This window comes from Tinamus guttatus, unplaced genomic scaffold, assembly GCF_059628265.1.
Source record: "Tinamus guttatus ecotype Peru unplaced genomic scaffold, ASM5962826v1 Tinamus_guttatus_pri_ptg000004l, whole genome shotgun sequence".
Classification (NCBI taxonomy): Eukaryota; Metazoa; Chordata; class Aves; order Tinamiformes; family Tinamidae; genus Tinamus; species Tinamus guttatus.
The window spans coordinates 3,415,956-3,443,752 of NW_028288538.1; the positions used below are offsets into that span (position 1 = coordinate 3,415,956).

Here is a 27,797-nt window from a genome sequence, read left to right on the forward strand (position 1 = left end):
TCATCCAAGAAAACCACATCCGATCCTGTCAAAAGAGAGCAGTGCCCTGATTTTCAAAGTGCTGATCTCAAAGTGCCCCCGCTGCTGCGGGGCAGCGTTTCAGCCCCACAGACACCAGCAAGGAACAGGCCCCCACACAGGCACGGGGTATTTTACTGCTTTAGCTTCACAAACAAGTAGTCCCAGTCCATAAAACTCTCGCACGTTGAACAATTACCACCTAGGGTATACTTGTAGGTGCTGTGTATCAAAGCCTTAACATAGCTTATGAAAACGCTAAATTAAACATGGTTCTTTATATTACACACCACTGCAGTAAAATTAAGTCAGCTGAAATACAGGTATCAAACTCCGCATGTGTGACAAAGTTAATCTCATGAAACACCTCCACTTCTACACATTCTCCTTAAAGGCTTTTTCCATTTAGATTTAGTGGCAGTAAATGACGCATTTTATTTTGCCTCAATTCATTTAATAGACTAGTAGAGTAAAAACAAAGGTGTCAGTAAAACGCCGTATTTTGATTTAACTCTCTCACAAGGATCCACTGAAAGATGCAAGAAAAATACTTTTGGTCAGCAAAATCAGAATGGAAATCAATACATTCTCAAAATCTTCAGCTGCACAAAACTAACATTTGTGTTTACTCGGTTCCAAAGACCAAGTAACCTTGTTGTCTAGCCTTCCCTCAGTACCCAAGTCTTACTACTAAATTCAATTTGTTTAATGTACACATAAAACCAACTACCCGTTAATACAGCTAATCATTCTATATAGCTTAGAGAGCCTGGGGAAAAAAAAAAAAAGGAAGCAAAGAGACAGAAGGATTCATAGAAAACTTTATTTATAAAGAATAGGAAGTTTAGGAGAGAGAGGCACAAAAAACAATTTTAACATCCAACTTTCAGAAAATACAACACTCTAAAATGATAAAAATAAAGATCAAAAGCTATTCTTTCCAAATAAGTAGGTCTAAATGGAAGAGTACCATTTCGTTTGGTCATAACTCATCACAGTATTTGTTTGTTTTTAACAAAATCTCAAAATATTTCAAATTAGCAAGAAGTTTTGCACGAAATACGAGTATCTAGTTATTTTAGTACTTTAACAGCCTACAAGTAATTTTATTCCAAAAATTCAATATCTGAATAGGCTCTACATACTAACAACTGCTGAATTTTGTGGATAAGACAACATTTGCAGCCATGACTTGTTGTAGCGGATGCACTCTAACTTTCACCAACCTCATTATGCTGATGGAGGATGCAATGAGGTGCATTTTTTTCCACCACTTTTTCTCTAAACAACATTGGCAAAGTCAGCAAGTATGGGCATATCTCCCACGCAAATCTGCTTTGCTTGTATGCCTTACTTTATCTTGATGTGGGACTCTCGGAAGTCAGGGCAGCAAAATAAAGTTTGACAGTGCAGCATAATGAAATCAGTTAGGCATTTCTAACATAACACTGGAATCTGCAGTTACTATTACAATTTCCTTTTTTTCACACATTTCACAAACTGTTAAAAAATTTCTGAAGTCCCGCACAGTTTAATATCTGTTCAAAGCTGAAGTTGAGTGTGACTGAACTCTATTGAACAGATTGTCTATATTAAAGAAGTCTTCATTCTATAGAAACACACACGCATTGGAATAGGAAACATCTTTCTCGGCAGACTTCTCAATGCCAGAGCTTTAGTCACAGTCCTGTCAATATACATCTTTCTTCACCCATGTAAACAGCTTTTGGCAAGTGTTTGTGAGATGGACCCTGAGCAACTTAAAACTCACTTTAAAAAGTTCAGTTTTGCTTTTGGATAACAGTTCTAAGAAAAAGACTTTTCCAAGTATTTTAAAGAGCATCTGTTATGAAGTTTCAAAAGTGAACTTCATGCACATCACATATATGCTTCAATCAAGCAATCAATTCAGATATTCACTCTCAGAATCATTAGCAGCTTTCTCTAAAATTCCTCTTTAGAAAGCACATACAATACTGTGCACTATTTGACCACGAAGTTTAATTTCTCAGAATATGTTAACCCACAACAATAGATGATTTTTGGAGAGAAGACATTTGAAAGGAAGATACTAACTAGGAGTCCCCTGCTCTTCCTTGCATGCAGTACAGGCAGGCCAACACACGCGTTGCGCAAGGAGGAAAATCGGCCTCATTATAGCCCCTAGGTACGTTGCTCAGAATATGACTCTTGCCAGCCATAACATGGAAAAACCCTCATATCAAATTCCAAAGCAGCGGGTTTTCTGTGCTCTAAATAGGGCATTAAGTATATCGTGGAAAAAAGCTTCGAAGGAAAGGAAGGACACCTTGAAAGGAATGACACTTTTAGGGATCCTAAAGAGGTGGAAGGAGGCATTTGCCAGAGCTCCCAATGGTGTAATGAGCTGCAGAGTCTTATGAGCTGCACAAGTCGCAAGTGAAATTCAAGCAACTAGGAATGACAGTCTATGTCTTTCACAGTCTATATGGTCCGAACAGTCTAAATATGTTACCATAAATAAATAATATCTCCCAACACTCAGAGGAAGATGACACACAGGATGACATTCCTACACAATTACATTCCTTGTCATCTGCTTTTCTACAGCTCAGATTTAACTCCACAGATGTAAAACTGACCAAAAACAAGTGAGAAACCCGACTTCTCCTTCCTCCCCTCCGATACATGGTCTATCAACTCCCACAAAACACAACACCACTCATGGAATAGCTCCAGAATTCAAACACACCTTTAGCCACTTCCAAAGTTATTCTCTTTCGCAGTACGTAACTGCGTCACCATGAGTCCTCTCAAATACAATTTTTCAAGTTATTAAAACATAAAATAAAGACAAATTTGATTTGACCTTCATTATTTAGGTCTGTGTGCCAAGTCTGATCAGCTCTCAGAAGCGCACTCCACTTTTTAAAACAGACTATGTAAAAATAAATTTTTCAAACTAACAGGAACAGAACGCATTGTTTTGATGCCACAGCCTGAAGGCCTTTATCTGAGTTTTATCGAAGTATACTCTGACCCTGATCAAAGCAGCAGTGACAACTTAATGTTCTTTAAAGTTATATATTGCTGTATAAACTTCCCACTTTTGCCTTGCCTCCAGCTCAGCATGTCATTGGGAGCATAATCAAAGGTCAAGAGACTCGCAGTAGCCCTACGTGGCAGCTGTAGTGACGGCAGGAGCGGGGAGCAGAGCGGGGCAGATTAATTCCATTGGGGTTCTGTTTCCATATATCCTAGAAAAATCGTGTTGTCATTTCCCCTGTCAGCTGTTGAAGTCATTCATTTGAAAGGCTGCAGGGTGCATTAATGTATGAACACTACTTGCAGGACGCAGCAGCATTTCCACATTGCCCTATTATTAATTTCATTATGGTCCAAGACCCCTTCTCACTCTAGCACAGAGTTAAAAACTTCAATTCTTCTCCATTTGATATTTTGTACATGCTGTGGGTGACACGCAGACATTTTGTAAGCTAAGTTTGGAGGTTCCTCAGATGTGCAAGTCATGGGTGAAAAAAATATTTCAGTTTATATTCACATCTATATTAGCTCCATTTATTTTAACAGTTTAGTTAGTAAGCTAGTAATCTCAAACAGAGTTTACTAGAAAAATACTAAGTATTTTATGTTTAACCAAATGTGTTACAATCAGCTGTATTGAAGACTTATCTACAAAGAAGGCATAAGAACATGCGACATAACTCCACGACACTTCTACAGCCGTTTGTAAGATCCGACATCTCCATAAACTTTTGGCTCCACATCCATGTCTATCTCAGTTCCTTAAAGGACTCTTGACATCTTCAAAATTCCTGTCCAATCCCCTCTTACCCACCAAGGAGGAAAACCCCAGGGAAAGAAGGAGTGACTTCAGAGATCAAGGACTGCAGAACAGCCAGGATTCAAAAGGCAGTTCCAAGTCGCTTAAAAGAGAAACCAGTTACTAGGTAATTCAAAGCTGCAGTATATTCTAATTAAGCTTTACCAGATCAGAAATTCTGCAGGACAGCCACTTTCCTGAAACAAGGCTTCACACTCAAGCGTGTGTATTTTATAAAGCTCATGTTATGGTAAAGCCTTTAACATTTTCCAACTTTGGAAAGTTCATAAGGAGTCAGGCACAACATCTGACTAGAAAAGAACCACTGCCACCTCACCAGGAAACCAAAGATGGGCCACAGGAGCCAGTTTGACAAAAAGATGAACCCAGCAGGTGCATTGTGGGGCACCCATAAGTTAGGAAGGCGTAAGATTAAAACATTCAGGTTAGAACAAAATTCATAACAAGGAGTTCTATTAAAATGCTTCCATACTCTCAGGAATGCAGAAATGCTCCAAGTACCTCAGCATTATGAGAAGTCCTCAAATTGCTTCATCTTGGCACAACTGTGTTATCTCCTACCTAAAACCCCTAAGGGGACAGTTACCAGGGAAAAGCCCATGGCCCAGGGCTTAGAAAACATTCATGTTCCTGCAAAGACTTAGATTTTCACAAGCGAAGTACTGCAAAGCCAGAAGCACAACAGGCTTGAGAGCACCACCAGTATTAATTCGGCTGGCTTTTCTCTCCTCCTTCCTGATTTTACCTATGCTCAGCAGGTTTCTTGCTGTTACCCATCAGAGAAGGAACAAAAGAATAGAAAAGTATGGGGATGGTGGGGCCACATTTAATCAGCTCAGTGCAGGAAACCTTTTGCAGGGTTCTCATGAAATAGTATGGAGTAAGTGTCAACAAGCTGACACTTCACAAATGAGTTAGTTTCAAAGCACTAAAACACAGGAACCTGGGACTTTGCTGCTCCAGGAGAAGTCATCATTGTAAATGACAAATTGGGCAGGAGCAGGTCAGAGCCAGTTTTACACTGACAAATTCTTACCCGCTAAAAACACATTCTACCAGGAGTAGAAAGCAGTTAAAACTATTTCTATGCTTAGAAATCTCATGGTATCATTTGGACAGATGCCTCTGCAGATATGCGATGGTAACCAAACTTTCACTGAAGACTGCATGGATGGTAAGAGTCAGCAGACAAAAAAAGGAACTTTTACAGGTCAACTCTCATCTGCCTCATTATTTTAATCACTTAAATTAATACGGTCTTAGAAATGTGGATATACTGCACCCTACTCTCAGACACGTCTATTGAGGAATCCATAAGCATCTTGTTCACATTTAGAAACAGTAAAAACTCAAAAAGGTAGAGACTTTGATCCAAATTTAAAGTATCACTATAAATACACTAAGTAGCTAAGAAAACAGTGATTGATCCAAAGTCTGAATTATCTTGCTAAAATATGTAACACGGAGAAATAAAATTGAAATCAGTAAGTTTAATGCAGGGATTTGAATGTATTTTAAATATGGCAAAAGTCGTATTAGAAGACCCTAACACTTGATCTTTCTTTGGTCTCTGTGTTTTTCCTTTAGCAGGATTTTAGCCTTCACGTTATGACATGATAACGCACTCTAGTTTCAGTTTGTCCCTGATGGCTTTTCCGGACATGCAAAGACCACTGCAGCTGTTTTAACCTCTATGCCCTATAAAATTGGAGGCCCTTGAAAATGAGATGCACTGAGCCATATCACTCTTTTTAAAAAAAAATCACTCTTTAAAAAAACAAACAAACAAACAAAAAAAAACAGAAGTGCTCACAAGAATAGCTTAGTTTCCAAATACTTTTTCAATGATTGAGCTCAATTAGAATAACAAATTTCAAAATAGAATTTGCTAGTCTAATAATCCAAACATACAAGGTAATATTTTAACACATGATTTAAATTTTACAATGAAAGCCATTGATGGCTCCTTCCAGCTCTTTCCTATTAGTTCTCTGTTTAATGAATCACAGCACATAGATACTTAATCTATGCATTTGGGGAACTTGCTCAGTGACACGGTAACCACAGGCCATGGTTGAAAGAAATATTTGTTTTGTTTTTTTCCCCCCTCCCTCTTCTTCTTAACATCTTTTTGTTGCTTACCGGGAGTGTTTCCATTCCAGTATGCCCAGTACAAGACTATCTGGAAGAAATGTTGGAACTAACCATTAGAATGACATCTTAAGCTTAAGAAAACACAGGTCCAGGACTGTATGTTTAGCATCCCTATTTTTGCTACAAGCATCCAGTGACTCTATGAACCTATCGTGGGGTACCAAAAAGTGTTGTATGATACTAACAAAGGGGCTTTCAATGGCCCCTCAAGAGGCAGGAAGCAGCACTGAACTATGGAAAGAAAATAACCATAAAAAGGGGCAAGCAGACAAACAGAGAATAGTAAGCAGCTCTGTATACACAGATGGCTCACACTACCACACTCTACAGATCAGATATGGAGAAAAAAAAGGAAAAAAAATAATGAAAATTTCCAGGAATTTACTGGATGTTTTAAAAAATTCTGTCCTTACCTCCCTCCCCATAAAGTCAGAGCACTCAAAAGTACTAGTTGTTCTCCTGAGAATTTAACCCAAACCAAATCCTTGAGCAATGCAGACTTTGTTATAAAATCTCATACTTCCAATATCCCTTAATTAAATAGCTACCACTGTGTTTGGACAAACATGAAAGCTGATCTGTAAGGAATACCGCCTGCATAAAATACTACCCTGTGCTGTGGTCACCTCTATTTAGGTCACAAACTCCAGTGACAGTCAGTAGCTGTCTACACTGCCATTTTGTTCCTAACTCTTCAGAGAGAATTCTCTTCTATGATTTCCTAGGGGAATTTTTTCTTCATAAAAAATGTCATTCTTACAGGCTGCCAGGACAGGGCTATACAGTAATCTATACACAATCAAAACATATAAAGTCTTTTCCTCACAGATATCCAAAGAATGTCTTAAAGATACTATCAGACACTTTTATTGCACTTCCAGGTTAAGATGACATAATTACTGAAGCCTTAGTAATCCTGATGCAAAAGGAGGGTGGGGGAAGAGTAATAGGAAAGTGTAGGATCAATTTAGGTAAAGAAACAAGCTTTTCATTGTTCGACCTAAGCATTTATTTTCTAAAATACAGTCTTAGTTTTTTTTTTTTTTTTTTTTTTTTTTTTTTTGTCTCTAAACAGTGTCTATTACTTCCAGTTGAAGCTATATACAAGACACCATAAAGAGTCATGTTTGCAAAATACTACATTAATTTTAGTCATTACTGCATTATGACCAGATGATGGGATTTTCAAGCACACAAAAACCAGACACGTCTGTTATCAGGTTAGTCATTTAACTGTCTCAGGTATTTTAGAAATGTAAAATCCAATTTCTACACCAACAAAAAAAAAGAATTTAATAATGTATTGCTGCCCTTAAACATACAGTTCTGAATTAATGGTCACTCATTAGAGCTACTGTAAATATCAGAAAAAAAGAAATCATTTCTAGAATTTACCAAGCTTTGGGATGAATAAGATTTCTGAATATATGGTACAACCACATAAACTTACAATACTTTCAGTCAAAGAAAGAAATTGGAACTAGTATCCTATAAGTACACTGCTCTGACAACTGTTGAAAAGAAGCTTAGAAGGAGTTAATGTAAATCTTAGTACGTTGACTTTTAGTTTTACATCGTAAACTGAATCTGGCAATGAATTATTCATCACAGCATGTACTGTACAGATCTGCTCTAAGAAAACACAAGGTTTTTTAATATTAGACATAACCTACTTCAATAAAAACAATATATCCTTACCATAATTAAAACCAACTTTTTATTTAGGAGTCCATGCTCCTTTAAATAGTTACAGACTTACAAAACGCAAAGCTCCTGTAACCTAATCTATGTTTTCCTCAAATCCCCACAAGTCCATTTACTTAAAAACACCACACTCCTGGCCTGCTGCCTGGCGTACCAAACCTGTCCCGTCGTGCATATTTTTATACTTGTTACTAAATTAGGAAAGCGGAGTGGACTAAGGTTATGCCAGCTCTGAAAAAAAAGAAAAGGGTCTGCATCAGTCTGTGCCTTAGCTTTTAAAGTCACAATGACTGTATTTAAAAAAATATTTTTTTAAAAAAAAAGAATTTGAATATTAAAGTATCGAAGAAACTGACCCTCATTAGAGACAGTAATAAAAAAGGGGAGGGAAATATAGGAGAAATAAATAAATAAATAAAACTGTGCATATTTTAATGCCGAAATCTAAAATAAGAATAAGATTCTGTATGCTGTACCTTTGAACAGTGGAAATCTACTGAAAAGGGAGGTAGGGAAAGGCATATAAACACAACTTCGTAATTAAGATTTACTGAAATACCTTATATTGAGCTCTATTCAGGACTACTAAGTCAGGTATTCAAGTCGTCCTTACCAGTGGAATACTGGTATGAATAGTAAATACATATATTGTACTTTATGGCAACTTTAAAAAACAGAGAGAATAAACATGCAGTTTTCAAATTTTAAAGCTTCTCCTGCCCCAGTTAGCACAGCAAAATGCCTTAGCAAAGCAAAGCAGCCTTAGCAGTAATCAATTAGCATGCCCAGGATTGCTTTATAAATAGACAAAGCAGTGATCAACAATTATAGTTTGATTTATAATTTTAATGAAGATTGAATCCTCCTTGTCTGCTACCAGTGAAAGAAGTTATCCATGCAAGAGGAAATAAATTTATTTAAACTTATATCAATTACCTTATATAAAGGTAAAATTATATTTTTAAAATTCATCTTCACAAACTCTTTCAGCCTTCTGCAAATGCAAGCTGCTTCAATAAAAATAAAAGCCTCCCTGATCTGACTACTATTAATTTCCTACTAAGTGGGATGGTTATTAATTATAGAGAGATAATTAATAATTTCCTAATAACGGGTAGAAAGACTCAGTCCTCCCCACTATTAAACATGAACAACCTCAAAAAGGTGTGGCCTTAGCAAATGGAATGGGAACACCCAAGTTCTATTTCTGGCTAACACTGACTCCTGCTGTGGCCCGGAGCAAATCACTTCTGTTAAAAACACTTTTTTTCCATCTGTAAAATGAGGATAACACTCCCTTATCAGCATCACGGAATCTTTGTCAAATGCTTTGAAGATGAAGTTTTATAAGTCTGCAGATGTATTTTAATAAGGCTTAAACTGACTTTAGTTTAAAAAAAAAAAAAATCAAAAAACCCTAAAAAGGTATTTAAACAGAAACAAAATGAAGAGTTGCTCTAATAACCCACTCTGCTATCAGCCTCCCCTAAATATTATGGCAGTACGCACTTCAAAAATACCAAAAGCAGATGAATAAGTTTTCCTTTGCTTTCGACTCAAATGAAGCAAAACGGCAATAAGTGACTGCAATGAAGAGAAGTCTCAAGAGACAAGACAAATATGTCAGTTTGAAATGGAATCCACGCTCTTCCTTATAGAGGGAAGAAAGGGCATTTGCTAAACTTGCAATTGACTCCTGCAGAGAGATCTGTCCCTCTCTTCAGCCACAGCAGTTGCTGGGACTTTCTGGTCAACTGCAGTTTCAGTTCACATATCAAGGAAACAGCATCACACAGGCAGTCATATGATACCAAACATCTATAGATATAATTCGTCTCCAATCAATGCACCCAGCTCTTAGCTTTTAAATTTCCCTGAAAACAAACACAAGGAAAACTTGGTCTAGCCCACAGAAAGACAACTGCTGATATATATATTTTTTTCTTTCATAATGGGAGCTTTGCCAAAAGATGGGCTGGGATTATAAACCATACCCTATTCTTTGTTTAATTACTTAGCTTTCGCTCTTAACTTGGCAAAACATTAAGCTTTTCATCTTAGTAAATCTATAATTAACTTCAACATGTGCTGAGTAAACATAACCTCATTTTTAATTAAATCTTAGAACAAAATGCTACAACTTGCCATCCTAAGAAGTATGTATATCAAGTAACATGCAATAAAAACTCTAATCTTCGTCAAACAGAAAGCTTAAATCCAACTTTGAGTACCTTCAAGTTGTCCAAAAGAGCATTTACTAATTTCAAAATAGAGATATAAACCCTGAAGAGCCATCAGTTCATATCAAAAGATTGAGAATAAAGTCAAAACCATGTCTAACTAACATAGCAAAACCAAGGGATAATCTTGGCTTTGGGGCTCCTGAAAAGTTATTTTTTTCAGTACATTTTTACAACAATTTTCATACAAATTATATTTATTTTCTCTCTAAGTATGAGTTGACCTATTACATACACATTACAAATATCAGAAATCAAAAGAAACTTTCTAATTAGTCATTTATAAGATAGAGGATTCCGAAAATTTACTTGTGGAAAGACATTTGAATAGGACTAAGACAATTCTCAATTAAATAACAGATATCAACATTTTAACTTAAGAAAAATCTCTGTAAAAATAATTATAAAAATGTAACATCAGCTCTGTAAATCAAGCTTCTATATGCTCTACAGTCATGATACGAAATAACCGTATTTTCTTACTGCTGCAATTGTAAGATTTTTCAAGAAAGATATCTGGCATTACACATTTCCCAATGGACCTAAAGAATTTAGAGGATTAAGTGATACAGTTGAATTGTAGAAGGCTTCAGAGAAAGTTTACTTGATATTCAAGAACTCTGTGAAGCAGAGCCAAACAAAAGAACTAATAGGTTGTTAAAGTACAGAAGCTATAAGATTTACAATTTACAGATTAAAAAAAAAATGCTGTGCATTTTAATGAAAAAAGAGAACTTTACAAATATTAAATCTCATATAATATTTATTTCTTTTCACCGGTCCACAACTCCTGGAAACATAGTTTGTCAGTTAATGATTTTGATTGCAACAGAATGTAGACACTGATAGGCAGAAGTCTTACTAATCTTATCCAAAATATATTCAAAACATGACTTTAAAGGAATTGCATTTTCCTCCAGACATTTTATACTACGTCTCAGTTGTCTCATTTTGAACAATATTTTCCTATTGGTTCTCAACACTTCTAGTCTAGTCGTTTTTCAACATCTCTTGTGACGTTTTAAAGATGTATAAAGGAAATCACATTGCTTCAGTACTGATGTGCAATTAAACAAGGTACCCTGTGGCCAAAGTACATGACCTTATCAATGGGTGACACTGATTCGGTAGTGTTTGCTAAGCACAAAGGTAGGATCATTATTTACACTGCAGCAGTGCCACAGCATAGCAAGTGCTCTCTAAATTCCAAGGAACACAATTTCATGCCTCACCTCCCAATTTCTTCAGGAAACTAAGGTTTATGCATTCATGCTGTTTGCATGTGTTCTTATTACTTTCTCCTATCTACTCTCCCAAACTAACTTTTCGTGCAAGCTGGATCAAACCTGAGAAAAGCATAGAACTCGTGTTATTTAATTCTCACAAGTTTTATGAATAAAGGGATAAATAAGGGATATTAAGATAAAATTTTAATGCCCAAGATATTAAAGGAAAACCACAGCACAGGCTCAACTTTTGTTAAAGGCTGAAGAATATCTACAGTCAAATTTAAGATTTATATTTTTAAAATGATTGATTAAGCATATTATTTCAATTGTTTTAAAATAAATCTGTTAGATTTCTGTAAGCCAAATCTTAAATATTAATATCAAATGTTAAAAGCACAATTGTGGAACAAAACATTAAAATAGTTAATGAATATTAACAGCAAATGATGCTATCGCATCATTTATTTCAGTTCTGAATCAATTACAATTAAAAGCAGCAGCAAAAAAAAAGTATGCAATACAAGAGGAAATGCCATTAAGCATCTGAACATCCAAGAATTTTTACCATCCAATTCTTCTGCAATTTTAACAATTTTTTTTGATCAGTTCCTTAAGGACACTATCCGAAGGTTATTACTCTCCTAGATCTCCATGTAGTTTCAACAGAACCTGGAGGGACTTAGAAAACCTGGCAACGGGAAGTGACAACGAGGAGGAATGACAGGTCAACAGCACTGAAATAAGCATCTTATCCATGACATCACTATGCTGCAGGTTGGCCTAACTGGTTACACAAGGTGAATGATGATCAGCTTTTCTTAACTGGATCCTCTACTGTGCTCTACAGCTCACTGTCCATTTGTGTTATCCATGTAGGACTAATTTGGAGGTAAAATGAAGGTAATGATTTTTGAAAAGTTGCCTTCTGAAGAGACTATCACCTATACCCAAAGCCATTACACTATTTATTTATTCCACACAAACTGTATTTGCAGAAGCTAAGCTATACCTTTAATGCTCACTTAACATTTTCTGAATTACTGAAGAGGAACAAAGAGGAGTCTTTCCCTAAATGCACTGCGATGCAGTACCCACCATGAAGAAGGAAGCTCACAATGACACATCGTAACGCACTGCAGTGTAATTACATCTCTGACTGCTTCCTTTTATTAACCTTGCTAGTTTTCCTCACAGAATACTATTTAATACCTTACGAAGACTGACACTGTCAGTGTAACTGAAGATAAAGGTATTTCCAATAAGGTAACAAAACTTATTATTTCCTTTTTTTCTCTCCTCCTCAATTGATGAAATGTATTTTCATAACTCAACATTTTGTTATAAAGAGATTTTCAAAATCTCCACAAAGAAAAACAACAACAACAACGAACTATTAAAATATCCTTGGAAGTGATAAGTTTAGGAAACAGACAACGCAATTATTTGAGCTGGGCAAATTCTCTAGCATGAATGAAAGATTAATCTTGCTTGGACTGATAATACACAAGCTGCACAATGTCTGTTCATGATGGCAAGTGACAGTAGGATTAGCAATGATATCAATAATAGTGTGTGTATATATATATATGTATAGATATATATATATAAAAATATAAAGTGCTGTACACTGCCAGCAACACAGATTGGACACCAGTGGATTCTTTGATTTCAAAGCAGGCTACAGTGGAACTACTTCCAAAAATGCATTTAGAGTTCTGCATGCCTGACAATTTCACTTATGCAAGATGCTTTACTACCAAGTTGTCTTCAGGATAAAATAAATGTAGCTTGCCTATGCAGCTAATACCAGTTCCTGATCAAATGTGGTAGACTCACAATCAACTCTTCAGTAATGTAAATTATCCTTTTGAAAGTAGTCTTTTTTGGAACCTTTTTAAGTTAATGTGTGAAGTTTTGCAAAAAAAAAATGTGTCACTTTTTCTTTGAACAAATCTTTCTTTCATGAAACAGCACCATAAGGTAAATTATCTTTGAGGAACATAAAGCACACTCAAGTCACTCTTTTCTTTTGAATATAGGACATCTGAAATTTGATGGAAATTTTACTGGCTTTGGGTCATAATGTTTAACAGGTTTATCTAATTTCATTCCAGAGGATTTACATTGTCATATAATTTTTTTTTCGTTCTAATCATAATCATTCTTTGAATTGTTCTACAAAGCTTATTATGCTCAGGAAAGTACAAGGAAAGGACAGCTCCATTTCTGCACCCAGAACTTCACGAAACAACTACAAAACATTTCTTAAGAATACACAATGTGAATTTATAAACAAATGAAGGTCAGATTGAGAATTTATTTAAAAACAGAGCCAAAAGCTAATCCTGCTAGATTAAGTTAGTCCACTTTTTTTTGAATTGCTGATCTTACATTTTTATCATGTGCAGATCAGAAAACAAAAACACCCAGAGCAAAATTTAAACAACAATCATCATCATCTCCTCCTCCTCATCTGGAAGGACAAATAGGAGATGAAAAAAATGAGAATCAGTTATTTCTGCTTATCAAAAAGAATCATTAATTTGTTTCACAATTGCTTTGAATAATTTTTGTGTTTTCTTTTTTAATTATAAAATAGTATGACCAACATTTGTTATCTGATGCGACATTGAGGTGGAATGCCACAAGCAAACCTACTGGATATGTCTTTAAAAAAAAAAAAAAAGAAAAAAAAACTAAAGGAAATACGAGTATAGGGTAATTGCCCTAAAAGACAGAGGGGAGACTGTAGATTTCCTACATTTTGTAAAATTAGAACAAATATCATTTTATCAACATGACATTTGTCACTAGCATTTTGTGTTTTCTCTGGGTTGTTTGACTTTTCTTAATACAATGGCAAAAACCGTTAAATAGATGCACTTTTTCCTTCAGAAGCATTTCTCAGGACTTTACCTCAAGTCAATACAGCATGGCTTACTGCTTTTTTTAATATAGAGTACATTTAGCACAAAATAGTATATTGGCAATCCCCAATTGGTCTTTAAAGGCAAGCTTTACTGGAAGAATAGAAAAAAAACCTAGAGCAGAGCAGTGTGCAAATTAAATTCAAATGGAATGGTCATTGCTGCAGTCCCTCACAGGTTTGTACTTACCTGCAGGTAAATATTTCAGCTGGTTGTTAGCCAAACGAAGATGACGTAACGATCTCAGGCGGCCAATCTCCGGGCACACGATTTCGAGGGCATTATCACTTAGGTCCAGAAACTGCAGTTTAACGAGGGAGCCAATGGCTTGTGAGAGAACAGATTAAAACATGAATGTGACCCAAGAGTAAAGTTAAAATCTTAATAGGACTAGGAGAGGATAAAAAGCCGCAAGGCCCAATACCTACATCTGAGCAGATTGTGACGTACTGAAGTCTGCCTCGTAACTGAATGTCAGAGTTTATGGACATGCTTATCTAGCTAACATACAGTATTGCTGGCAATGAGTTGGGGAGGAAAAAAAATACACAGGATACTCCCATATCGATATATTTTCCTCAGAGAATTCTGCCCTGAAATTGTTTTTCAATTTCTCTGCTCTGAATCTTTCCAAATTATATATATATTCAGACAGAGCTTAAAGTGCTTTTATGATGCTGAACACAACTCTACAATTACATCAAGGAACAGAAGCTAAGACAAGTTTTTTGAGACTTCAGGGTTTAAATGTTTCATGAACAAAAGCAGTAGACTATTCTATGTGGTAACAGTCTCAAAGCAGAATACACTCACTCTAGTTGTGTTTCTGTAGACAAGTGCCATTTAGACTTTTCACTTTCTGCAATTAGAACTGAAGCAAAGAGCATTTAGGTACATTTGAGAACTCATTAAAAGAATTTAACATACCATAAACAAGGATATTACTGACTAAGGGCTACACGAGTATATTTTACATGATAATCTAAAATGTTTTATGGGAAAAACAAAGAAAAATATGCCTCTTCAGAGAAAAATGAATATTTTATGATTCCTGCCACTTATTGTGAGCTGGTAGGTTACTTACCTTCAGGTACAACAACTATGTTATTTGAATGAAGGTACCTAGGGGGAGGAGAAAAGAGCAGAGGATACCACCTGTTACCCTCAAGGACTTCTGCTACATAATCAGTTTGCAAAAATATCCAATTTCAGATTGAAAGAGAAGAACACCCTCAAAGCCATTCCTCTCCACGACCACAAAAGCTGTGGAAACTGTACAAACTGGCAAGAGACAGGCACTTAAGTTTCACTTAGCCCATGATTATCATAAAAGAATGATATACAGTTATAGAAACAAAACATTTACAGTTACAACAACAATGGGCTTCAGTTTTGAGAGTCACAAGAAGAGAACAAGATAAAAGAATAACACAAAAGGAATAACCAAAACAAACTGTGTTTTAACCTCAGGTAGTTGTTATTATCATACTGTGGTAACAAAACCCCTTAAGCCCTCACATGTTAGGTTAGGGAGGAACAGCTTGCTCTGCAGATAAAATATTCTCATGCCTTAACTTACTGCAGGGACAAAAAACACATGATCTACTCACTGAAATTGGATTATTTTAAAACTAGAACACATTTTTGAAAAGGAAAATCCAGTCACATCCAAAATCATTAGTAAGTACTGATGGAGCCCTATCTTTCACTAAGAATATTCAGCACCCTCTAGTGGGGCACATTGAGCAGTACTATTGACATTGAAAAAAAATATCTTTCTCACAGCTTTCATGACTGAAATTGAAAATTTGGTTCCTGTTATTCATTTATTTGCAACAATGACTAATATTGACATGTATTTGTAAAGGAACACTGAGTACCAAATGCACAGTTGTTTAATTGCACATAGAAATTATTTTTCCAGATCTTTTCCAATCTACTTAAATGGTATTTCCAAAAGCATAAAACTTTTTGGGGAGGTGGAAGCAAAGCAAGGAAAAGAACATTTCAACAACTTGTAACTACGGTGATATCTTTTTCTTTTAAAAATGCAGATAAAGTCAAAGCATTATTAAAAGGGTAGTAAACACAAGTACAGTTGATATGTTTGTAGAACTCCTATTTTCCTATTCTTCTCAGCTACAGCCACTGAAAATTGTTGTGAACTATACTATAGACAGAAACATATGTATATTTTATATTTCATATTTACAGACTAAAAATATGCATATTTCGAGGATTTATATATAAGGTTGAGGGACACCATATGCAAAGAAATGCAGAACCTAGTGAAGTTTTTAAAAAAAAACATGGTAAGGGATGATGATTTTCATTTGTCAAAAAATAAGGCCATCTTTCAAAGGTTAGAACTACTGTAATGAAATGCTCCTCAAAATTATTTGTTTTGTACTGTTTCTTCAGTTCTTTGTCAACAAAATAGCTATTTCTCTCATTGAAAATTGACTTGCACCATTATAACTACCTGAATCACACAACAAGTGCAATTCTCTCCAGACCACCAGAATGTATGGGGTAATGGCAGTCTGAACCCCTCCTGACTCCTACAGTACAGTGTTAGGAAAGGATTATTTTAAGAACCTGTAATTTTAGGTAGGTTTTCCTAAAGATGCCATCAGATAATATCAGTATTTCCTGATGATGACCCATGGCAGATCATCCAATACTAACTATATTGAGCATGAGAGTATTTTAGTGCTTCACAGCATACGCAGATTCTCAATATTCAGGCATAATGAGACAAGACTGTCTCTCAAGCAAGTCAGAAACTGCAGTGACCTACAAAACAGTTCTATTAACTTGTGGTCGCTCGTATCAGAAAGGTGCAGTTTCAAGGGCCAAATTAAGAGTACAAGATCAGGCAGCTGAATGTATTACACTACTCAGATATGTACCTCCTTGTCTGGAATACTCTATTATATAAACAAATTAATGGTCTTCAACTAAAACTAAAAAAGTAGTGCTAAAAAAAAGCAATGCTACTGTACAGGCAAATCAGAGCTTTAGTACAGAAAACAGAAAAGAGGAAAACACTGGCTCAGGAGTCTACAACTCAAAATTATTTGCTAAAAACAACACAATTCATGTGATCCCATTCTTTGGGCAAGATTGAATAAACAATCTTAAATGGTTACTACCCCTGCTTTCCAATTCCTGCTCCTATTTGAAAATCTCTGACTTGATTCCAAAAAACTACCATTACAATCAGCAGGACTGAAATCATATCACTAGTAGCAAGGATGGAAAGCAAACAGGGATGGGCTGCAGGCAGTAACTAGTTACTCAGGCTCTGCTGCATCCATCCAACCGCACTGTTGGGAGGTTCCAGTGACAAGAGGACAAGGTGATGAGTGTGACAGCAGCGCACACAGGACTTACAAGGAAAGTTCTTTTTCCTAAACAGTGTAGGCACTTGTAAAGGAGTTGTTGCTAAACAATAAATGAGGAATTAAAAAAAAAATTGAGACTGAATGTCTGGATCGTCCTTGAAAAAGGAAATATACACACACACACACAAAACAAACAAACAAAACCACAAGAATGACCATTTTTCACCCTTCAAGAAAAGCCTTCACTCTTAAGAGGTATATATATGCTAGCAATACATTATTAAATTACTTTAAGGCAAGATGTATCAGCATAATAAAAATATATTAGAACTCCTACACAAACTCACAATTCCACGAGGTTTGGAAGCTTCTGTGCAAGGTTTTCTGGCTGAAAGAAGAGTTAGAGATTTTTTAGGTTTAAAAACAAAAAGCAGACGCATTGTATTCTGTACCCAACTCATTTTAATAACCATACTAAAACGTGTTAGCATATAGAAACAAAAAAACTGCCACAAGAAACCTGTACACAAGGGCCCACTTGCAAATCTCACACACTCTCCATCTGCGCAATCTGGGATATACCAAGGGTAAGCAATTCATTACTGCAACTGAACTACAGCCTGGAAATGGCATTATTGTGTCCTCAAGCAAATGGCAGTCAGTCTTTTGAAGTCGAAAATATGGATTACCAAGACCTTACTTTTGAAAATATATTAAAATAATTGAGTTAGTAAAAGCAGAGAGATTGCTAAGAAGCTCCTGAGAGATCTACAGTGGAACAGGAAGTATCCAAGATGTCTAACTATATAACTTGTTTTATTTTGCACTGCTAGTAAATTGGGAAATGACCTGGAACGTTTGTGCAGCTTAGTCAGTTACCACTAAACCACAAGCACTGAATCCATGAAGCTAGATTTCCTTATCTGCATATTAATATGAACATAACTTTCTATCTCTTAACCGATCCGTAGCTAGCATTTTTAGCCATGAACAAATACTACAGAACTGGCTTGAGGAGTGCCAAATGTCATGGTGGTAATCACACTGGAAGTTTGTCAAGCTTACGTTTCACTGCTTACTTTAAAGATGGACTTTTTCAGTAAAACATATCTATTTCTTAACTGTTTAACATACATATTATCAAACACACACACACACACAAAGAATAAAAATAGCTCAATAACATGGTCAACTTCCACGAAAAATTTAGCATTTTCCACCATTACTTAAGATGCATTTTCATCTAAAATATTTAACTTTGTGGCTACAGATTTATTGTGGAGAAGGCCCGAACAAGCTAGCCTGAACAAGTAGTATCATATTACTCCTACGTAACCAAGATTCCACATCCTAGATCTGAATACAAAAAAAAAAAAAAAAAAAAAAAAAAAAAAAAAATTCTTAACTAGGGAGCAGCAAATGACTCCATAGCAAATGAATCAGCTGATGTCAATTCTCAGGAAACAAGCTATATCTAAGCAGGTGTTGCCACCTACTGGAAGGCTTGTTACAGTACATTTATCTTCTCTCAACAGCACAAAGTTTAATTTGATTAAATGCAAAAGCTTATGCTGGGAAATATACAGAGTATGCAAATAGCTTGAGCACAGCAATTCAGCTTTCTAATTTGAAAGTAAAAGGGAGTTGAAAGAAAAATCTCATTAGAGCAAAAAAGTTATAGTAAAAAAGATAATCTGAGACACCCACAAATTATTTCTATCTTACACGTAAATTTTGTACTCTTATTTTTTGACTGTTTCATATCATAAAAGAACCTGAGAGAGAATAAGTAACCCGTAATAGAAAGGCTGCTCATCTCGGAGTACAATAAGAACGCGTTTGAGATGAATTTTTCTAATACAACAATATATAATGAAATTAAGATCAAAAACAATACATTATCCATCTATTGAAAAGTAGAAGTCACTCACATACAAACTCCAGTCTCTTTTGGTGACAGGAGTACAAATAATGGTTATAAATAAATCATCACTTCTGTCCATTTGAAGAAGATTCCTTCCTGCTCACGCCCACATGTCATTTTTAACAAAGCAAACATGCTGAGTTGTCTCAGCTGGATAGCAAGACATGCTCTGAGTTAAGTTGTAAACAACCATTCTTTGATATGGCTAAAACATAGTTCTGACCCTGCCATCACAGCAAACTTGTTTTGTTTTTAAATGAAGAAATGGGATTACTGGAAAGCTAATGCCATTAGTCAAACATTAAACAAGAAGAGGGTGGAAGACTGCATATTGGCCTACAGGTGGTTTATAGAGTTCCCTGATCCACTCATTACCTGATCCTTCTCTATCACTTCCCTCCTGTAATTGAGGACAATACTAAAATTTATTCTTAGGTAAGGTATATATAAAGCCTAACAGTGTGCTTATGGTCAGATATATTCATAGAAGCAGTCATCTATCAAGTATTGGAATAACTTTAGAAGAGCAAAAAACAAAAATCGATTCACTCAGGATTTTTCAAAAGCCAGAAAGTATCACTTAACTTGATTTTAAAGAAATATGGTTCAGATTTATTTTTATGATTGCTAATAATTTATATACCCTTTAAAGAATTAATTGATGAGCTAATGCATGGAATCAAAGCAGCACAAGGCTCAAAGACATTAAAACTACATCCTCCATAACACCTTCTGTTGCAGCATCACCCCTCAAAGACACCTGTACAATTTCTCATGCAAAAGCCTCCAGTGAAAGGACTGCAAAGGTTTCCTCCCTAATGTATATACAAAATGGAACTCCAGACTGCAAATCCCACCCCAGCTTATGTTTTAACAGTAACCAACAATTACTTCCAGGAACTTAAAACAAAGATTGTTAACCACTCTATGTCCCCCCTCCAAAAATACCTGTCTTCTTCATAGCATTCTACCCACTTGCTCTAACTTGGTCTACTACATCTTCCCATCTCTATTCTGCAGAACAGATGCTTAGTAACTTATATCCAGTTTGACATGTCTCATTCCTAGAAACAGTGCTATGAATGAGATTCCACCAAGTTAGATTATGACGAAGTTACCCACATCTCTTTGAATGCTAATTCTCTGCTTCAAAGTGTTTGCAAGTCATCTCGTCTAAGTATTATCTACATTTCACTCTTTCAGTTCTACCCTCCCATGACTCAACAACAATTCTGAGGATTATCAGATCAGACCTGCCTCCCTCTGCACGGAACTCATTTGTAAATTAAACCTTATTATTAAGAATTACACCTTATTTCACATCTATGGACTGGTAGCATTGATACTGAAAATAGAACGATATTTTACTATATTTAACTGATAATATTTGGCTTCTGATAATTGCTTTAAGAAAAAAAAGTCAGGCTTTAGCACAGACATACAGAAAACAGATATGCAAACTTTCCATATCACTGTTCCATCTTTTGAGCAGTCAAATGTCATGAGTCTAACACTACTCACCACTCTATTTCAAAGAGTGCAAAACCTAAGCTGGCTACACTTCCATAAGTTTTAAGTCATTTTTAATTTGTAACCATCCTGTGTGCCTATCAAATCATTAGGTCAAAGACTTGGTCAAAGTGTGCCAAAATAATTTTCTACAGTAAACACAACCTCAAGTGACTCATTCAAGAAAATGTACAAAAGCTTCAGAATCCTTCCAACTTTCACTTAACGAAGTGAAACCTTCATTACGGCATTCTATTGCATCATTGTTAGAACTTTAAAAATGACTCTTTAAACTGGAGTACTAGGCTTACTGCTAGGAAGGACTAAGAAATAGACCATTTTGATCAATTTTAAATATCCAGGCCCTCCAGCTCCTTTGTCCTGACTATTAACTTTCCCCTCTTTCACTCTAAAAGAACCTAAAGAAAAAAAATGGAGACTGGAGCCCACTTAAAAGCTTTTAAAAGCTTTTGATCTACATAGTTTTAGTAGTTCCTGACAAAATTAAGACTACTGAATTCCAAAGTCACAACATTCATTCAGCTTGAGAATTTGTTCTGTTCATGGAAAGGAAGCAACAGGGAGGAAGAAGGGAAAGGGGCAGGGAAAAAGGACAGAAGCATCCCTGGAATTAGGTTTGCTCAGGTTATCAGTGGCACCTCACCACAAATACAAGCTTTCATAGGCATATCGTCAGCTAGCTTTGAATTAGTCTTGGCACACCGACTCCATACACCGACTTGGCACACGCCAAGGTAAATATTGTTTAGTCTAATGAAAGAATGCAGACTAGACTACACAGTATTTCCTAACAGTAGGAAGGCCTGACCACTGAGATTGCGAGCAAAATTTTTAACAGTTAAAAACAAAACAAAATTAAATTAAAAAAAAAAAAAAAACAGAGCTTCAAAAGTATAACCAGTATAACCATTAACAGAGTATAAGAGGTTTACAGGGAGCAAATATTACAATAAAGAGGTTGTCGTACCAATGTGGTCAGGGAATTTCTTTTCATATAAAGTCTCTCCAAGTACTGCAGCCCCTCATCTTTCAGTAACTCCAAAGGAAAGTGATGTAGATTTCGGTAATTTAGGAACAAGTTCTTGTGCTTTTCCAGTTTTGCCTCAGAGATTGTTTTACATAGTTCTGATGCCATGACTAATACTGTCCCAAGCACCACATCTAGTGTACTGCATCTTCTGATAGCAGACCCATTCCTAGGAGATAAGAGAAGGGAAAAAAAATGTGTCAAGATTTATGCAATGACTTCTTTTGTGGAATTAGGATGATTTGTCTAAACACTGTTGTTCCTTTTAATATATAAATGAAGGATACAAAACTTTCACACCCAGGTCAGCTAAAGCAAGTCTTCAACTGTTTGCTGGATAAAATTTTTGGTTGTTTTCAAAGGAGACATAATAGGATATTAAGATACTCATAACACCTTCCATTTTTTTCCATTTCTTCTATTTTCTATGAACCTTTCAGAGTCAAAGTTGACCTCATAAAAAAAGAACTCTCTACTAATCATTATCTGATATTGTACATCTACTCTGTGAAGTGAGTTAAAAGAAGAACCCACTTACCATGGGATCATAAAAATAATAAGTACATGATTTATCACAGGACTTCCTATCTTTAGCTGATTAAAATAACTTCATGTAGTCTTCATGACCAAATGATAAAATGCTATGATGTTTTGGTACACTTTCCCATGTAAAACTATAAAGAAATATTTCAGTCAAAAGCTATTAGCTCATTCCTTTACTGAAGGAGATATTTTTAATCATAGCAGATACTGCAAATGAAGATACCAGGGCCCAAAAAGAAACCTATTTGATTATAAGGTAGTTTCTGTGAATTAATCTCCTTATCCAGAACTGCACTATGCATGTAAATCAAGCTACCTCATCAGTGTCAGTAACTTCTACCAGCCAGCTCTGTCCTTCTGTAGGAATAAAGCACTTATTTCTTAGAGAACTTCTCATAACAGCTTTAAGGTAGCATCATGCACACCTCTTCCAGCCATCAGTTACCCCCAATCCAAGTTAGGTTGAGTTGTCTACACAAAACATTATCCCATTGGGATTCCTATACAAAATTAGACAGCGTCAGTCTAACTTTAGTTAAACTGTATTCATACAAGAAGGACCATCACTATAACAAACAGTGGCCACCACTAGCTGCTATCTTTAGGAGATAGGTTATAGACACGCTTCACACTTGCAGTGCAATAAAGCTCTGCTAATTGATAAAGAAAATTAAGACTCCACAGTTCTCAATCCCACATCTGTAATCATCATTACATTTTTGAAGTGCATAGTCCAAGAGTATTGAGTGCTACAATTCAAGAAGTGATAAAGGAACATTAACCTTTCCTCTATAATAGCTAGAGCTGTTTTGGACACATTAATTGCTTGTGCATGGATTCTATTCCATACTCTCATTTTTTTATTTTTTTTTAACTTTTTTTTTTTTTTTGTATTTTTAATTTAAAGATAAGAAGCCATGAAACACATACATAAGTATCCATGAGCTTTCCTGCTGGCTCAGGTAAGCTATTTAAATGCCCTGCACAGGTAGACTACTCTCACACAGCTGCACCTCCAAGGGGATGATGTTTAGACAGGCCACAGACACAATGCCCAAAACGGACAGGCCCATGAGTGCAGGGGCTACTCATAACGCAGCCCATTTGGCTCTTACTTCAAAGGAAATCTTCCTACTCCCTTCAGCCACTTAGACAATCACTTTGTCTAAATAGCCCCCCTCCAGCAATGAGCCACAACACTACCAGGGCAGACACAATCACAGGCTCTAAATGAACGGAGGAAGGGAGGATGAGGAGGACACACAAACACACACCATGATGGGGCTGCGAGGGCTCAGGTCATTCAGGAGAGATAAACCCTATTTAGAAAATGGAAAGCGCTCGCAGAGCTGCACACATTCGGGAGCGGATGCAACGCGCCAGTGCGTGCACAGAACACGGGCAGGAGGCTCGGGAGCCCACTAGACCCACGGGCCGTCATCTCCAGAGGAGCCTCAACTAGCTGCTACTTGGGAATTGCCTATTCCAGAGAAGGAAGGGGGATGAGGGAGGCACCGGCCAATCCCGGTAAGGGGAAAACGGGTCTCGGACAGGCCTGCCCCAGGCAGCGAGGGGACAACGGGACCTGTCCCCATGAGGTGAGGCGTCGCCACAGCCGCCAGAGGCCGGTGAGGCGCCCGCGAACAGAGAAGGCGGCGGGGCCCGCGGGACCTCCGCAGAAAGCGAGAAGCGTGTGCCCCTGTTCCGCTGGGCACGGCAGCAGAGGCGGCGGCGAGCGGACGCGTCCCCTTGCCCGCCCGCGGGGCCGGGTCACGCAGCGGCACCGAGTCACTCACCGGCGCCTCACGGCTCGGGTCGGCCCTGCCCTCCGCTCCGCTCGGTTCGGCACCGCCGCCAGCCCGGGCACCCGGGGGCGGGACCGGGCCGCGCGAGAGCGCGCGCGACTCTCGCGAGGCGGCGACCCGCCCACCCGGCCGCTCGCCCAATCACACGCCGCCCACCTGGCCGCTCGCCCAATCGCAAGTTCTCCCCTCCCTCACGGCCTCGGCGCCCGCCGTGAGCCAATGAGAAGGCGGCTCCTCTCAGCTCCTCGTAGGGCTTGTGGAGCCCTGGCCGTGTGGCGGGAAGCGCCTTGTGCGGCCGTCGGGAGCGTCGGGACGGAGCAGGGCCGTCTTGTCCCTCCCTGCTCATCGCTTTTGCCCTCCCTCCCGCGGGGCTCCTAAGGGTCAGCAGGGCCCCTTCAGTGTCCCGCAGTCATGGCAACACCTGGGCTGAGTCGTGCACAGCAGCTCTTGAAGGAAAACATCACCTATAAATAAAACTGCGCTGGTTGGAGACCATCTTCTGGGCAAATTCCCAGCATGTAAATCCCACCCTAGGGAAGGGCTTGTTCTTGTTACATCCTGACTCCAGCGACAGCAAATTCCCTCATACTCTGAATATTTCACGTTACTGGGGTTTGCAAGTTCTTTTTTTGGTGAAACTCCAAGTCACCTTAAAAGGAATCCTATCTGGAAAAATCTCTTTAATTCCCCATAAACTTGTCTTAAGAGCACTGCAGGAGTGGCAGACAAGAAGCTGGACACAGGAGCTGAATGTATTTCAGCAGAAGTATTTCTGCTCATGTGTATTCTCAGCACTTTAACTTCAAGCAAAACAACACACAGAAAAAGCTTGAGGGTTTTTTTGTGCAAACGCATTCATCTCTTCTGGACTGAACAAAGAACACACATCCTTAATTAATTCCCTTGCCATTTTCCTACGCTTGGAAAGGCATTAATTGATTCTGACAAGTGTACTTTCTCAGTCTTACTTGCCACTTGCAAACCCTTTTATTTCTTTCAGATAGGTTGCACTTTGTTGAACTAATATGAGCTGAAATAATTTGCCCTTCAAAATCCTATACCGTCCCTCTTTACCATATCATACTGCACACATTATTTCTCACTGCAGTCAATAGCACTGGTGTGCTTTTCTCAGTGGGATGCTAATTTCCTGGAAGTGGCCTGCCTCTATACCACCATTGTTTTAAAAACAGCAATTGCATCACACTTCTTAATGTCACTTCGGTCCCACATTATAAATACCCGAGAAGTTCAAAGTGTATTTCAGACCAACGCAGAAATTAATATGAGCGCAGTTAGCAAGACATTCACATTTGGAGGGAATTCAATGATGGGTCAAATTCAAAGTTTTTATCCAGGAAATGAGGTCATTGGTCTGGACAGAAACACAGCGTGGGGGAGAAAACTGTGTTTCTGCCATCTTCCACTAAAGTACAAATGGTAAGAATGCAGCTTTTTCTTTTGAGACTACTGCTATCATAGCTAGGGTATTTATTTCTTTTTATATGTGCTGTAATGCTATTCTTGCTTCATTTGGAGTCAATAACGTAGAGGGAAATAGAACTGCTGCATGCTGGATTTTTTTTTTGAGAACAGATTTTTGTTTATTTCTTCTTTTCTGCTCACACCACCAAAAGAGCCAGAGATCAGAGCAGTGACAAAGTGCCTTTCGTTCTTTTTTGTCATGAAACAGATTCAGCTGAGTGCTGCAGAGCAGTTTAGAATTAATGAAAAAAGTAAAGGTCTTAATAATGTTTTAAGTATTGCAGTGGTCAATATTTCAGTGAGAAGTCTTAAAACTGAGGATTTCAAAGTGATGGGTGGGTCTTTTTAATCTCTCTTTTGTTCTGTGAGTGAGAAAGTCCTACTAACAATCTTAAAATGTCTTCTCTTTGCTTGCACATAAGTGATCTATGTATGATTCCCTACAGACCGTTTCGGATTGGCAAGAGGAGTCTTTGTGGAATATGGCGAACTGTTCTTTGCCAAGACAACCAGCCAGCCTTTCCACTTCAACTCTATTACGTTTTCCTCACCTGTTCCAGAGTGGTATCAGGTTCATATCAGCTATATACAGGTCAGTGCCAGTTACCTCAAAGGCTTCATGATGTCCAAAAGAATTCCTGATCTGCTGTATGTGCTCACACATCACTTTATCTTGTGACTTCCTCCTGAAGCCATCATTCAGTTTTCTCCATTCGCTCAAGTAGACCATGATTGTCCCTCCCTGTCATTCTCAGTGTGTTTTTAATTTCCTGGGTGATGCCATCACAGTCTCCCAGGCTTATGTCACCAAACTTTGTGCAGGGCTTCTAGAAAACACTGATGTCTCTGATATGAAAGCCAATCTCAGATGATTTTATCCTGCCCAGCACAGGTGTAAAGTCTTGCCTGTTTAGTCACAAGGCTAAAAATGAAGAGCAGAACAGCGAGTGTTGGAACCTGACCCTCAATTGCAGGGAGTGTTACTTCATGGTTGCCAAGTCATTCCTAACTAACAAGTGAGACTAGTGGGAAGCCCTTCTCTAAATATATTGTTATTATTTCTTTACCCTAACCTGCTTATATTCAATCATCTTGTGCTTGTGACAACAGGAAACAGAGAGGCTCGAAATCTATATCTTCTCAGGAGGGTGAATGATCTCACCAGTGCCCACATAAACAAATGATGAAACTTGTACAGAAGTGCAACAACTCTGTAGGAGTAGACATATTTATGTAGTTCCCAGCTGCCCATGTCTTGAGGACCTTCCTTCATCAGTTGGTCAGCTGGAAGAAATCCAGGAACTAAGTGGGCAGAGCTCCATTGGTCTTTTCCCTGTTAGTGCTAACGTTATGCAATCCAACTGAATATAGCTTGAAGATGGATGATGATATGTTATCAGACTTATTAGACAAGGTAACTATTTTGAGTTTAGTAATGTCAGGAAGATGCAAATGAAAGTATTTCTAATCTATTTAGTAAAGCTTTATACAGCCATTTTGTTTTGTTTTGACAAAGCATGTATAAATATTTTTAATTGACGTTTTTTGTGCTAAGATGTAGTTCTGAATTCTGCAGAATCAGGAGGTCCAAAATGTCTTACTGAATTGTTGATCTTGAAGTTCTGAGCATTTTGAGGTTCAGCCTCTCCAATAATTATGGCTGAGTTGTTCCCAGCCAGTATTGTCAATATGATTTATCATGATTCATGCACATGAAATTAGACATTTCAACTTGGAGTCTGATATTCCAAGCATTCACTAAGCAGCCAAACAAGGGTCAGTTTTATGAGCAAGAAACTACAGCGTGACTGATTAATAACAGAGGAGTGTTTCTCCTTCACTGTTACAGCCTACACTCTCTAGCATGTTAACTGCCACTATCGGGTAGATTTTCTTGGACATCACTATATTCTGAGAATTACTGTCCAGCAAACATCTATCACTAAACATGGAGCCCACCCATTTATACTTGATACAGAGATAGACACGTAGACTGGGGGAATCTCTTAAGTGCAACCAT

General features: G+C 37.4%; 1 protein-coding gene across 1 annotated transcript in view; it reads right to left on the reverse strand.

Moving 5' to 3' along the window:
* The window catches only part of LRRC28 (leucine rich repeat containing 28), a 48,763-nt gene extending 24,408 nt beyond the window's left edge, over positions 1-24,355 (reverse strand). The window contains exons 1-5 of the mRNA XM_088539644.1: positions 24,284-24,355; positions 21,885-22,113; positions 17,811-17,851; positions 15,201-15,238; positions 14,306-14,443 (exon numbers count right to left, since the gene is read on the reverse strand). Coding sequence (XP_088395770.1) covers positions 14,306-14,443; positions 15,201-15,238; positions 17,811-17,851; positions 21,885-22,052 — 385 coding nt within the window. The 5' untranslated portion in view covers positions 22,053-22,113; positions 24,284-24,355. The remainder of the gene's footprint in view (positions 1-14,305; positions 14,444-15,200; positions 15,239-17,810; positions 17,852-21,884; positions 22,114-24,283) is intronic.
* Between the last annotated feature and the right edge of the window lie 3,442 nt (positions 24,356-27,797).